The 14,084-nt window shown below is 44.8% G+C and overlaps 1 protein-coding gene across 2 annotated transcripts in view; it reads left to right on the top strand.

Annotated features, from left to right (window-relative positions):
* The window catches only part of ENPP3 (ectonucleotide pyrophosphatase/phosphodiesterase 3), a 211,568-nt gene that overhangs the window by 14,648 nt on the left and 182,836 nt on the right, over positions 1-14,084 (top strand). The window contains exon 1 of one of the 2 annotated variants that reach the window (XM_077289351.1): positions 10,100-10,143. The exons of the other annotated variant lie outside the window; for it this stretch is intronic. Coding sequence (XP_077145466.1) covers positions 10,120-10,143 — 24 coding nt within the window. The 5' untranslated portion in view covers positions 10,100-10,119. Of the gene's footprint in view, positions 1-10,099; positions 10,144-14,084 lie in introns of those variants that run through there. 2 annotated transcript variants of the gene reach the window in all.

Genomic DNA, 14,084 nt, shown 5'->3' with positions numbered 1-14,084 from the left:
TAATTTTCCATAGGTTTACATGGTACCGTACAACGTATGGAAAACTGCTGTGAATCCGCTGCAGATCCGCAGCAAAATCCGCAACATGTGCACATAGCCTAACAATAAAAATCTGCACTGTAATATATTGCTCACATTGCACCACAAACTATGAGGTCAATTTTCTTCCATTTAGCCCTTATAAAAATAAAATTTGGGGGCTAAAACAACATTTTAGCAGCAAAAATGTAAATCTTCTTTCTTTACCACTCAATGTTATAAAAGTATGTGAGGCACATATGGTATCAACTTGCTCACTGCACCCCTAGATGAATTCATTGAGAGGTGTAGTTTGTAAAATTATGTCACATGTGGAGGGGATGTTCTGTCATACTGTATAAGGACCACAAAGTGCTCCATACTGTATAATGGCCAGACATGATGCTCCATACTGTATAATGGCCACACATGATGCTCAATACTGTATAATGGCCCCACATGATGCTCCATACTGTATAAGGGCCACATAGTGCTCCATACTGTAAATGGCCCCACATGATGCTGCGTACAGTATAATGGCCCCACGTGATACTCCATACTGTATAATGGCCACACAGTGCTCCATACTGTATAATGGCCCCACATAATGCTCAATATTGTATAAAGGCCACACAGTGATCCATACTGTATGATTCCCACACATGATGCTGCGTACAGTATAATGGCCACACAGTGCTCCATACTGTATAATGGCCCCACATGATGCTCAGTATTGTATAATGGCCACACAGTGCTCCATACTGTATAATGGCCCCACATGATGCTCCATACTGTATAATGGCCACACAGTGCTCCATACTGTGTAATGGCCCCACATGATGCTCAATACTGTATAATGGCCACACAATGCCCCATTCTGTATAATGGCCCCACATGATGCTCCATACTGTATAATGGCCACACAGTGCTCCATACTGCATAATGGCCCATTATGATGCTCCATACTGTATAATGGCCCCACATGATGCTGCATACAGTATAATGGCCACACATGATGCTCCATACTGTAAAATGGCCACACAGTGCTCCATACAGAATAATGGCCCCACATGGTGCTCCATACTGTATAATGGCCACACATGATGCTCCATATGGTATAATGGCCACACAGTGCTCCATACTGTATAATGGCCCCACATGATGCTGTGTACAGTATAATGGCCCCACATGATGCTCAATACTGTATAATGGCCACACAGTTCTCTATACTGTATGATGGCCACACATGACGATGCCAGTGTGCAGTCGGGGCTATAGATGTGTCCTAGCAGCTCTGCTTACAATGCAGGCAAAGATTTCACTACCTGTCACTGTACGCACTGCTGACTCACAGATCCTGCACATTGCAATGTAGCCCAGCTCCGCAAACTCTGCATGCACTCAGACAACACCACTATCTACTGGCTCCACTCCATAACTGCTGTAGTATATAAAGGATACATACATATATACTGTGCCTATGACTATCAAGTTGCACTGGATTGCTGTAACTGCTGCCACTACTCCTGGTTATAATGCCTTGTACTGTAAGCACAGCAGGGCCAGCTGCATGTATGTGTGCAATACACATACAACACACACGTACCTCAGGATGTCCTCTCTCCCTCTCTGAACGACTGGAGAAGAAGATACAGAGGGAGTGTGGCCTAATACAAGGGGGCGTGTCGTCTGCTTCTCCTGCTGGTTGTGCAGAAGAAGCAGAGCCCCTTGCGGGACTGTGGGGCACAGCCTCAAAAATCGGGACAGTCCCGCAGTATGACAGTATGCTACAACTTTTACCCCCCTTCTGTTACCTCCCTCTTTTTTTAGGGACCATGTAATGTTATTTTATTAATTTGTGTGTGCGCTCTCTTCTTTTTGCCACCATGTAACCTATTGATATGAATCAAGGTATTTTTATAATCATATACTGTTGACCACTATTCAGGTTTCTTCAATATTGGTTTTGCCTTCAATAGTGTGCCTCTTGCTTTCTATTCTTCTGCTATCTCATTCAGCTTTGTGCCAGCTATGGTCAGGGTAAAAGCTTTGTATAGGTACAGTACAGACCAAAAGTTTGGACACACCTTCTCATTTAAAGATTTTTCTGTATTTTCTTGACTATGAAAATTGTACATTCACACTGAAGGCATCAAAACTATGAATTAACACATGTGGAATTATATACTTAACAAAAAAGTGTGAAACAACTGATTTCATGTCTTATATTCTAGGTTCTTCAAAGTACCGTAGCCACCTTTTGCTTTGATGACTGCTTTGCACATTCTTGGCATTCTCTTGATGAGCTTCAAGAGGTGGTCACCGGGATTGGTTTTCCAACAATCTTGAAGGAGTTCCCAGAGATGCTTAGCACTTATTGGCCCTTTTGCCTTCACTCTGCGGTCCAGCTCACCCCAAACCATCTCGTCTGGGTTCAGGTCTGGTGACTGTGGAGGCCAGGTCATCTGGCGTAGCACCCCATCACTCTCCTCCATGGTCAAATAGCCCTTACACAGCCTGGAGGTGTGTTTGGGGTCATTGTCCTGTTGAAAAAAAATGATGGTCCAACTAAACGCAAACCGGATGGAATAGCATGCCACTGCAAGATGCTGTGGTAGCCATGCTGGTTCAGTATGCCTTCAATTTTGAATAAATCCCCATCAGTGTCACCAGCAAAGCACCCCCACACCATAACAGCTCCTTCTCCATGCTTCACGTTGGGAACCAGGCATGTAAAGTCCATCCGTTCACCTTTTCTGCGTCGCACAAAGAGACGGTCGTTGAAACCAAAAATCTCAAATTTGGACTCATCAGACCAAAGCACAGATTTCCACTGGTCTAATGTCCATTCCTTGTGTTTTTTTAGCCCAAACAAGTCTCTTATGCTTGTTGCCTGTCCTTAGCAGTGGTTTCCTAGCAGCTATTTTACCATGAAGGCCTGCTGCAAAGTCTCCTCTTAACAGTTGTGGTAGAGATGTGTCTGCTGCTAGAACTCTGTGTGGCATGGACCTGGTCTCTAATCTGAGCTGCTGTTAACCTGCGATTTCTGAGGCTGGTGACTCGGATAAACTTATCCTCAGGAGCAGAGGTGACTCTTGGTCTTCCTTTCCTGGGGCGGTCCTCATGTGAGCCAGTTTCTTTGTAGCGCTTGATGGTTTTTGCCACTGCACTTGGGGACACTTTCAAAGTTTTCCCAATTTTTCGGACTGACTAACCTTCATTTCTTAAAGTAATGATGGCCACTCGTTTTTCTTTACTTAGCTGCTTTTTTCTTGCCTTAATTCAAATTCTAACAGTCTATTCAGTAGGACTATCAGCTGTGTATCCACCAGACTTCTGCTCAACACAACTGATGGTCCCAACCCCATTTATAAGGCAAGAAATCCCACTTATTAAACCTGACAGGGCACACCTGTGAAGTGAAAACCATTCCCGGTGACTACCTCTTAAAGCTCATCAAGAGAATGCCAAGATTGTGCAAAGCAGTCATCAAAGAAAAAGGTGGCTACTTTGAAGAACCTAGAATATAAGACATATTTTCAGTTGTTTCACACTTTTTTGTTAAGTATATAATTCCACATGTGTTAATTCATAGTTTTGATGCCTTCAGTGTGAATGTACAATTTTCGTAGTCATGAAACTACAGAAAAATCTTTAAATGAGAAGTTGTGTCCATACTTTTGGTCTGTACTGTATATATATATATACAGAAGACAGAATATAACTCCAAGTAAATCAAACTTATGTGAAATCACTGCCCACTTAGGAAGCGACAGTGTGGAGGGGGGCGTAGGAGGGCATCAACCCAGCAGCAGGACCGCTACCTCAGCCTTTGTGTAAGGAGGAACAGGAGGAGCACTCCCAGAGTCCTGCAAAATGACCTCCAGCAGGCCATAAATGTGCATGTGTCTGCACAAACGGTTAGAAACCGACTCCATGAGGATGGTCTGAGTTCCCAACGTCCACAGATAGGGGTTGTGCTTACAGCCCAACACTGTGCAGCACAATTGGCATTTGCCACAGAACACCAGGGACATCATGTCTCGCACCATCCACCAACGTGATGTTGCACCACAGACTGTCCAGGAGTTGGCGGATGTTTTAGTCCAGGTCTGGGAGGAGATACCTCAGGAGACCTTCTGCCGCCTCATCAGGAGCATGCCCAGGCATTGTAGGGAGGTCATACAGGCACATGGAGGCAACACACAAACAACTGAACACCCTTTCCTTGTCTTGAGGCCTTTCCACTGAAGTTGGACAAGCCTGTAATTTGATTTTCCACTTTGATTTTGAGAATCATTCCAACTCCAGACCTCCATGGGATATTAGTTGTGATTTACATTGATCATTTTTAGGTTTTATTGTTCTCAACACATTCCACTATGTAATGAATACAGATTTGCAACTGAAATATTTAATTCAGTGATATCTAGGATGTGGTATTTTAGTGTTCCCTTTGTTTTTTTGAGCAGTGTATATATATATATGCTCCCTACAATCCCTGGGCATGGTCTTCCTGATGAGGCGGTGGATGTTCTGAGGGATCTCCTCCCAGACCTGGAATAAAGCATCAGTCAACTCCTGTACAGTCTGTGATGCCACGTGGTGTTGGTGGATGGAACGAGACATGATTTCCCAGATGTGCTTGATTGGATCCAGGTCTGGGGAATGGGCAGGCCAGTCCTTAACATCAATGCCTTCATTGTGCAGGAACTGCTGACACATTTCAGCCACAAAACCTAGCATTGTCATGCATCAGAAGGAACCCAAGACCCAGTGCACCTGCACATGTTCTCACAATGGGTCTGAGAATTTCATCCTGGTATTTAATGGCAGTCAGGGTATCTCGGGCTAGCACATGGAGGGCTGTGCGGACCTCCAAAGAAATGCCTCCTCACACCATTACTGACCTACTGCCAAATCGGTCATGCTGGAGGATGTTGCAGGTAGCAGAACGTTCTTCACGGCTTCTCCAGACTCTGTCATGTCTGTCACATGTGCTCAGTGTGAACCTGCTCTCATTCATGAAGCGCACAGAGCACCAATGTGAAATCTGCCAATCTCGGTGTTCTCTGGCAATGGCCAATCGCCCTGCACAGTTTTGGGCTATAAGCACAACACCCACTTGTGAACGTCGAGCCCTCATACCACCCTCATGGAGCCTTTCTGACAGTTTGAGCAGACACATGGGTGTTAGTGGTCTGCTGGAGGTCATTTTGCAGGGCTCTGGCACTGGTCCTCCTGTTCCTCCTTGCACAAGGGAGGAGATAGCTGTCCTCCTTGGTTGTTGCCCTCCTAGCTGTCCTCCTTGGTTGTTGCCCTCCTACAAACCCTCCACATCTCTTGCTGTGCTGGTCTGTCTCCTGGTATCTGCTCCATTCTCTGGACACTGTGGTGACAGACACAGCTACCCTTCTTGCTACAGCTCGCATTGATGTGCCACCCTGGATGAGCTGCACTACCTGAGCAACTTCTGTAGGTTGTAGACACCACCTCATGTTACTGTACAGGACCTCTAGGGGTGAGATCAATGACAAAATACAAAAGTAACCAAAATAGCCAAAAAGGATGAGAACAGAGAAATGGTCTGTGGTCACCCCCTGCAGAACCACTCCTTTATAGGGGTTGTTTTGCCGATCATATCTACTTGTTGTCTGTTCCATTTGCTCACAGCAGGAGAAATTGATTCACAATCAGTGTTGCTTCGTAAGTTGACGGGTTGATTTCACAGCAGTGTGACTGACTTGGAGTTACATTGTGATGTTTAAGTGTTCCCTTTATTGTTCCGAGCAGTGTATATATATATACAGTCACTGGCCACTTTATTAGGTACACCTGTCCAACTTCTTGTTAACACTTAATTTCTAATCAGCCAATCACATGGCGGCAACTCAGTGCATTTAGGCATGTAGACATGGTCAAGACAATCTCCTGCAGTTCAAACCGAGCATCAGTATGGGGAAGAAAGGTGATTTGAGTGCCTTTGAACGTGGCATGGTTGTTGGTGCCAGAAGGGCTGGTCTGAGTATTTCAGAAACTGCTGATCTACTGGGATTTTCACGCACAACCATCTCTAGGGTTTACAGAGAATGGTCCGAAAAAGAAAAAAAATCCAGTGAGCAGCAGTTCTGTGGGCGGAAATGCCTTGTTGATGCCAGAGGTCAGAGGAGAATGGGCAGACTGGTTCGAGCTGATAGAAAGGCAACAGTGACTCAAATCGCCACCCGTTACAACCAAGGTAGGCCTAAGAGCATCTCTGAACGCACAGTGCGTCGAACTTTGAGGCAGATGGGCTACAGCAGCAGAAGACCACACCGGGTACCACTCCTTTCAGCTAAGAACAGGAAACTGAGGCTACAATTTGTACAAGCTCATCAAAATTGGACAGTAGAAGATTGGAAAAACGTTGCTTGGTCTGATGAGTCTCGATTTCTGCTGCGACATTCGGATGGTAGGGTCAGAATTTGGCGTAAACAACATGAAAGCATGGATCCATCCTGCCTTGTATGGAGCATCTTTGGGATGTGCAGCCGACAAATCTGCGGCAACTGTGTGATGCCATCATGTCAATATGGACCAAAATCTCTGAGGAATGCTTCCAGCACCTTGTTGAATCTATGCCACGAAGAATTGAGGCAGTTCTGAAGGCAAAAGGAGGTCCAACCCGTTACTAGCATGGTGTACCTAATAAAGTGGCCGGTGAGTGTATATATATATATATATATATATATACATATATATATATATATATATATATATATATATATATATATATATATATATATATTGAAGGAAATAAGTATTTGATCCCTTGCTGATTTTGTAAGTTTGCCCACTGACAAAGACGTGAACAGTCTATAATTTTAAGGGTAGGTTAATGTTAACATTGAGAGATAGAGCATCAAAAATACAATCCAAAAAAATCACATTGTATAAATTATATAAATGTATTTGCATTTTGCAGTGAGAAATAAGTATTTGATCCCTTACCAACCCTTAAGAGTTCTTGCTCCTACAGACCAGTTAGATGCTCCTAATCAACTCGTTGCCTGCAATTAAGACAGCTGTCTTACATAGTCACCTTTATAAAATACTCCTGTCCACAGACTCAATTAATCAGTCAGACTTTAACCTTTACAACATCGGCAAGACCAAAGAGCTTGATAAGGATGTCAGGGACAAGATCATAGACCTGTAAAAACTGGAATGGGCTACAAAGCCATAAGTAAGACACTGGGGACAAGGAGACAACTGTTGGTGCAATAGTAAGAAAATCGAAGAAATACAAAATGACTCTCAATCGACATCGATCTGGGTGTTAGCACCTCCCTGGATCCCTGCTCTGACAGGCAGGGTCTCTGGCATGTCTCTTCACTCACCCATGCTGCAGACAGTTCTTCCCTTCCCCGTACTCTGCATGCTTCCAGCCGGTCCTATAGACGTGTCCTTGCTATTTCTTTCCCAGCCAATTTGAGACATTATGTACAGTGCTGTGCAAATTAATTGGGACAAAGCAAAAAAATAAAATGTTATAAAGCACTGTTACATACTAATTCTGAAAATTACCTTTTTCCACTGGCTAGTTGACCAAGATTTATTTATTATATATTAAAACTGGTTTGAATCACTGACTGGAAACCAACTTAAGATTTTACTTAAAAAATGCTTTGTCCCAATTAATTTGCACAGCACTGTATATATTGCTTCCTCCCAACTAGGGAGGTGCCTGAGCAACCTTCCTGGTTTGCAGTCTAAGTTGTGTAAAGTTGCATACCAGTCCCCGCTGCACTCAACTGTAGACCCTGCTTTCTGCACTCTAATGCAGATCCTGCTTGCGGCACTCTACTGCAGATCCTGTCAGCTGCACTCTGATACACACACTGGCTGCTGCACTCTGATATGAACTCTGCTGCATGATGTGAACTGTATGCTGCATTCTAATACAAACTCTGCCAGCTGCTTCCTCCAGTCTGTTCTCTGGGTCCATCTGTTGCGCGTCTGTTGGTCTGTCCTGGAGTGGCACCTGGCATTCATTGGGAGCTAAGTCTAACCTCACCATCAGAGGCTTTAGTGAACAGTTAGGTGTTCGCTTAGTCACGCCCTACCAGGCTCTCCAGGGTCCTTGGCACAGTGGTTCCACGAACCATGTCCGTGACCCTGGGGCACCATGCAAAATCTCACCTCGTGGGGTATCCTTGATCATGAGGAAGGTGAGAGATCAGTCTAAAACTATACGGGGGGGAACTTGTTAATGATCTCTAGGCAGTTGAGACCACAGTCACCAAGAAAACCATTGCTAACACATTACACCTTAAAGGTTTAAAATCCTGCAGTGCCTGCAAGGTCCCCTTGCTCAAGAAGGCACATGTGCAGGCCCGTGTGAAGTTTGCCAATGAATACCTGGATGATTCTGTGAGTGATTCGGAGAAGGTGCTGTGGTCAGATGAGACATAAATTGAGGTCTTTGGCATTAACTCAGCTTGTCATGTTTGGAGGAAGAGAAATGCTGCATATGACCCAAAGAACACCATCCCAACTGTCAAGCATGGAGGTGGAAACATGTTAGGGGGTGTTTCTCTGCTAAGGGCACAGGACTACTTCACAGCATCAATGGGAGAATGGATGGAGCCATGTACCGTAAAATCCCATAGAAAACTTATGGAGGGAGTTGAAACTCCGAGTTGCCAAGAGACAGCCTCAAAATCTTAATGGCTATTAAAATGGGGGACCCCCCCAAAAAAATCAACCCCCCCAACTATCACCCCACTTGCCACAGCTACAGGGTTAGCGGGAAGAGCAAGCCTAAGTGCTATAATTGGCACATCTTAGAGATGCACCTTTTCTGGAGCTGCTGAGAGCTGATGTTTTTAGCCTGGGGGGCAGTATCCATGGCCCCTTCATAGGCTATTAAGATCAGCCTGCAGCTGTCTGCATAGCCTTTGCTGGTTATTATTTATAGGTGGTCCTACATCAGTTTTTTTGGGGTCCCCCAATTTAATAGCCAGTAAAGGCTAAGTATACGGTTGTGAGCTGATATTAATAGCCTGGGAAGCTCCATGGGTATTACCCCCTTCCCTTCAGAAAAATAATCTTTTATTAATTAAATACATGTTCAATAAGCTGCAAACACACTGTACTAATTGTATTTGTCACAGACATCTGTATATCTACCTATTCTATATGTATTTACTGTATGTAATCCATCTCTTCTATCCTGTCAGCTCCTGCTGTGATATTACTCTACGCGGTTGCTGAATTTTCTTTTCTTCTATCTATCTATTTATGTAATATATATACATATATACATGTGTGTGTCACTGACATCTGTACTCAGCAGATGAATTGCCGGCTTTTCAAAGGACAACGATGCGTAAAAATCAGACAGCACTCGCATGGTCTGAGTGCTGTGCGATTTTTTTTTTCTCGCACCCATAGGCTTGCATTGGCGAGTCTCAGCGACAATCGCAGCATGCTGCGATTTTACATGCACGTCGAATACGCCTGAGAAAATAAACGGTGATGTGAGCTGTCCCATAGATTAACAGTGAGCCAAGTGCTATGCGATGTTTTCTCTCATAGCACTTGGCCATATTCTACGATAATGTGACTCCAGCCTAAGGGCTATTGCACATGACTGTATTTTCGGTCCAAGTGCGATCTGACAAATCATCAGATCATACTCAAACCAATGTTACTCTGTGGGGCCATATATATTTCTTTGCACAGACAAAGTCAAGGAAAATAAATCGCCATATTTGGATCACATTCGGGGCCTTGCAAGTCAATGAGTCCGAGGAAAATCTCAGACTGCACTTGGATGACATCTGAGTGCAGACTGATTTTTGATAGAATGAAGAAGATGTAGAAATTATTTTCACACATCAGAGTTTGATCAGATTCCATTTGCATAATTGGCCCGATTCTGTCTCATGCTAGAATCTAAGCTCGTGTGACTCTGCCCTAAGTACAGGTGTTTAATTTGATCCTGCTTGCAGTTGACAACTCCCTGATTAAAACAATTTACATGTTACCTAATCTCAGCTGACAATTTAATAAGACACACAGGAAGCATGATATAGAAGTCTGAATGCAGAGGAGACAATGGGTTATCATTACCAGCCTCCTGTAAGTTGACTTTACATTGTTTTATTGCATGCAACAACATAAGTAACAATAGATTGGGTGATATACAGTACATTGTGTAGTGATTGTAAGTAAAGCCATGAACCAGTTAAAGCTGCATGTCCGCTAAATAAATATTAATTTGACTTTACAAGTAATTATTTGCATTGACCTGAATTTGTTAATATCGGTTAACTCATGTAGGTTCTGTGCTTTCTGTACATTAATCTCTCACATGTACCTGTATAATATGTTTCTGCCAAATACTTGGGGGCTACTGAGCTGGAGATATTGTATTGCTTGCCATTTACATGCACTAATCTGGTCGCTAAATCGGACCAGACAGCTGTGACACTGAGTTACGCATGGAAAATAATCCAGAAGCAAATGCATAGGCTAGGGCCAAGCTCCCACGGTGAGTATTTGGTCAGTTTTTGAATATGTGCGTTTTTGCTGTTCAAGAAAACGCAGCATCTTACAGCTCCAGCCAAGTGGATGGGATTTATAGAAATCTCATGTGCACTGTGCTATTTTTTGACACTGTGTAAACTGAACTGCGGCGTCAATTTTTGCAGTGAATATTAATTTTCTTTGTATTTTTTCCCCCCAGACTTGATTGAGATGGGGGAAATCCACAAGCAAAAATTGTATATTAAACATGGGATCCACACATGGCTTTATCAAAAAAGTTTTATCAAAGCTGTGTAACAGGAAGTGTCCAAAACAATTTATTTAAAACTTTACATAAAAAAGGAGATGAAGAATGAGAGCAAACACTTTAAGAATGCATGTAAAAAAACGCACACAAAAACGCAATGAAAAACTGCGGGTAACCTAATTTACCTAAATGGTGTAGAAATGCTGCAGAAACTCTCTAAGGCTACTTTCACACTTCCGTCGGCCCGATGTACCGACGGACGTTGTGCTAAATTTAGCACAACGTGGACAGCGGATGCAGTTTTACAATGCATCCGCTGCCCATTGTGATGAGCGGGGAGGAGGGGACGGAGTTCCGGCCGCACATGCGTGGTCGGAAATGGCGGACACGTCGCACAAAAAAAGTTACATTGAACGTTTTTTTGTGCGTCGCGTCCGCCAAAACATGATGAATCCGTTGCACGACGGATGCGACGTGTGTACATCCATCGCAATCCGTCGCTAATACAAGTCTATGTGCAAAAAACGCATCCTGCAAGCACATTTGCAGGATCCGTTTTTTGTCCATAACGACGGATTGCGACGGAGCCCAGAAGACGGAAGTGTGAAAGTAGCTTAACATCAAAAATTCACCAAACACTTATCGGAACTTAGCCTATGCTCTGTGTGGTCTGTTGCACACAAGGACTACACACAGACTGCAAGTAAGCTCTTGGAAACTTAGCCTCTTAGAATGTAAGCTTGTGAGCAGGGCCCTCGCTCCTCTTGGTAACTGTTGAATTATGTGTTGCTCTGTAATGTCTTCATTGTCTGTATAACGTGGTGCAGGGTGGTACTCATGAGCGAGGCACTCGTCTGTGGCACCACGACACGTTACATGAAAGTGTAGGTCCTGGCTGGATGTGTGGACTTGTGCTGTGAGTGCATTACGCCGTGCAGGCAGCATGTAACCAATGTTGCTGGTTTGCCAGGACCAGATGTTTCACAGTTCATTAAGGAAGACCACCATTCAAAAATAAATGCTCTAACACAACAGTCCTGATGAACGAGTGTCATTTACTTGTTCTGTGGTTCCACGTCCTCTTTTCCCTTCAGCTTGTCAGTATGGCCAGTAAGGGCGCAGCCGCAGACTGCAATATTTCTCGTGCAAGGATCGCATCGCGGTGCACGGATTGGCTCGACATCTCTCCTGGCCTCAGTGTGACAGCGTGATGTATTTCTATGTAGCTGTCACGCTCAGGTCAGGAGAGCCAACTGTCAGTCTGAGGATTGCAATGATATCATCAGATGAGAAATACGGCTGTCTGTCTGCCCCATAAAGCTGACGTTCTGGAACTCCCGCTAGGGGCACTTTACTCATCCCAAATAATTAGTCCTTCTTTAGTCCTGTTACCTTGTAGAGTTATAAGATCAGGGTCTCGTGGCCCGTTTCCAGAAGGTCACTCTGTCTTTTAGTCACTTATGCTCCAGATCTCGGTATACCCTTTCTTCTATCTTCTCTCACTTACAGTCAGGGTCAGACTGGGCCACTGGAGAACCAGAAGATTCTCCGGTGGGCCAAGGCATTGACACCTGCTGGCATACAGTGCCAGCAGCTGCCTAGGGCCCCTGCTGCTCCAGGGGCCCCCAGCCAGTGGTGTGTCGCTAATAGTGGCACACCACGTAGCTGCTATGGGGGCCCCCGGTGCCAGCGGAGCTGCAGCGTGTGACAGGAAGCCGAAGCCTGTACCCGCTGCTAAAGTGAAATGAATATTCACGCTTCCCCACGCTCCATGGGTGTGGAGAGGAGTGACTTCATTTCACTCTAATAGCGTGCAGTGTTTTCCACATGCTGCAGCTAACATTGCCCGCTATCAGGGCCCCCGCTCCCTCAGGGGCCCCCAGCCCACACGGCCACTATTGGGCCGTAAGCCAGGGGGACCCAGTGTCTGCCCCCAGTGCGCATTAATGGAGGAGAGAGCATCAGATGACGCTCCCTCTCCCATCATTTCCTTCGCCTCTGACACACAGACTTCACCTCATCGCGTACCTGCTGTGTGCGAGTCTGACTGCAGCACAGCTTCTGACATCAGAGCAGAGCTGCCAGAATCACCGTGGGAGTGAGGAGGAGAGGTGACTATTGTGAGTTTTATATATATATATATATATATAATCTATCAGTCCTGGGGAAGCATTATTCCCTATGGGGGAGCTACATTATACCCTATGAGGGGGGGCAGCATTATACCTTATGAGGTGGGGGCAGCATTATACCCTAAGAGGGGGGCAGCATGAGGCTCTATGAAGGGGCTGCATTATACTCTATTGGGGCTGCATTAAATTCTGTGGGGGGCTGCATTATATTCTGGGGAGCGGCTGTATTATACTATATGAAGGGGGCTGCAATATACCCTATGAGGGGGCTACATTATATTCTATGGGGGGCTGCATTATACCTTATGAAGGGGTTGCATTATACTCTGAGGCTGGTTGCATTATATTCTATGGGGGGCTACATAATATTCTATGGGGGCTGTTGTGAATTGACTTTTTGGCTCCCTCTTGTGGTCTCTAGTGGTATGACTCTGGGATTGTCTTTCTTCAGTTTGGAACTCACCTGGGTCGTTAGTCCAGGGGTGTCGCTATATTAACTTCCTGGATCCTTAGTCCAGTGCCTGGCATCGTTGTAATCAGATCCTTCTGTTGCTCCTGTCTGCTGGTCCTGGCTCTTGCAAAATTAAGCTAAGTCGTGCTTCTTTGTTTTTTGAGTTATTTGCTTGCTCCTATTTTTGTCCAGCTTGTACTAAATGTGATTTCTGACCTTGCTGGAAGCTCTAGGGGGCTGGTGTTCTCCCCCCGGCCGTTAGTCGGTTCGGGGGTTCTTGAATATCCAGCGTGGATATTTTAATAGGGTTTTTGCTGACCATATAAGTCATCTTACTATATTCTGCTATTAGCTAGTGGGCCTCTCTTTGCTATATACCTAGCTCATGCTTATGTTTGTCTTTTCCTCTTACCTCACCGTTATTATTTGTTGGGGGCTTGTATCCAACTTTTGGGGTCTTTTCTCTGGAGGCAAGAAAGGTCTTTCTTTTCCCTTCTAGGGTTAGTTAGTTCTCCGGCTGGCGCGAGACGTCTAGAACCAACGTAGGCACGTTCCCCGGCTGCTTCTATTTGTGGTGCTAGGATTAGATATATGGTCAGCCCAGTTACCACTGCCCTATGAGCTGGTTTTTTGTGTTTGCAGACTTGGTATTTATTCCTGAGACCCTCTGCCATTGGGGTCATAACAGGGGGCTGCATTATAT

This window comes from Ranitomeya variabilis, chromosome 2, assembly GCF_051348905.1.
Source record: "Ranitomeya variabilis isolate aRanVar5 chromosome 2, aRanVar5.hap1, whole genome shotgun sequence".
Lineage (NCBI taxonomy): Eukaryota > Metazoa > Chordata > Amphibia > Anura > Dendrobatidae > Ranitomeya > Ranitomeya variabilis.
This window is presented reverse-complemented; position numbering and strand designations above follow the sequence as displayed.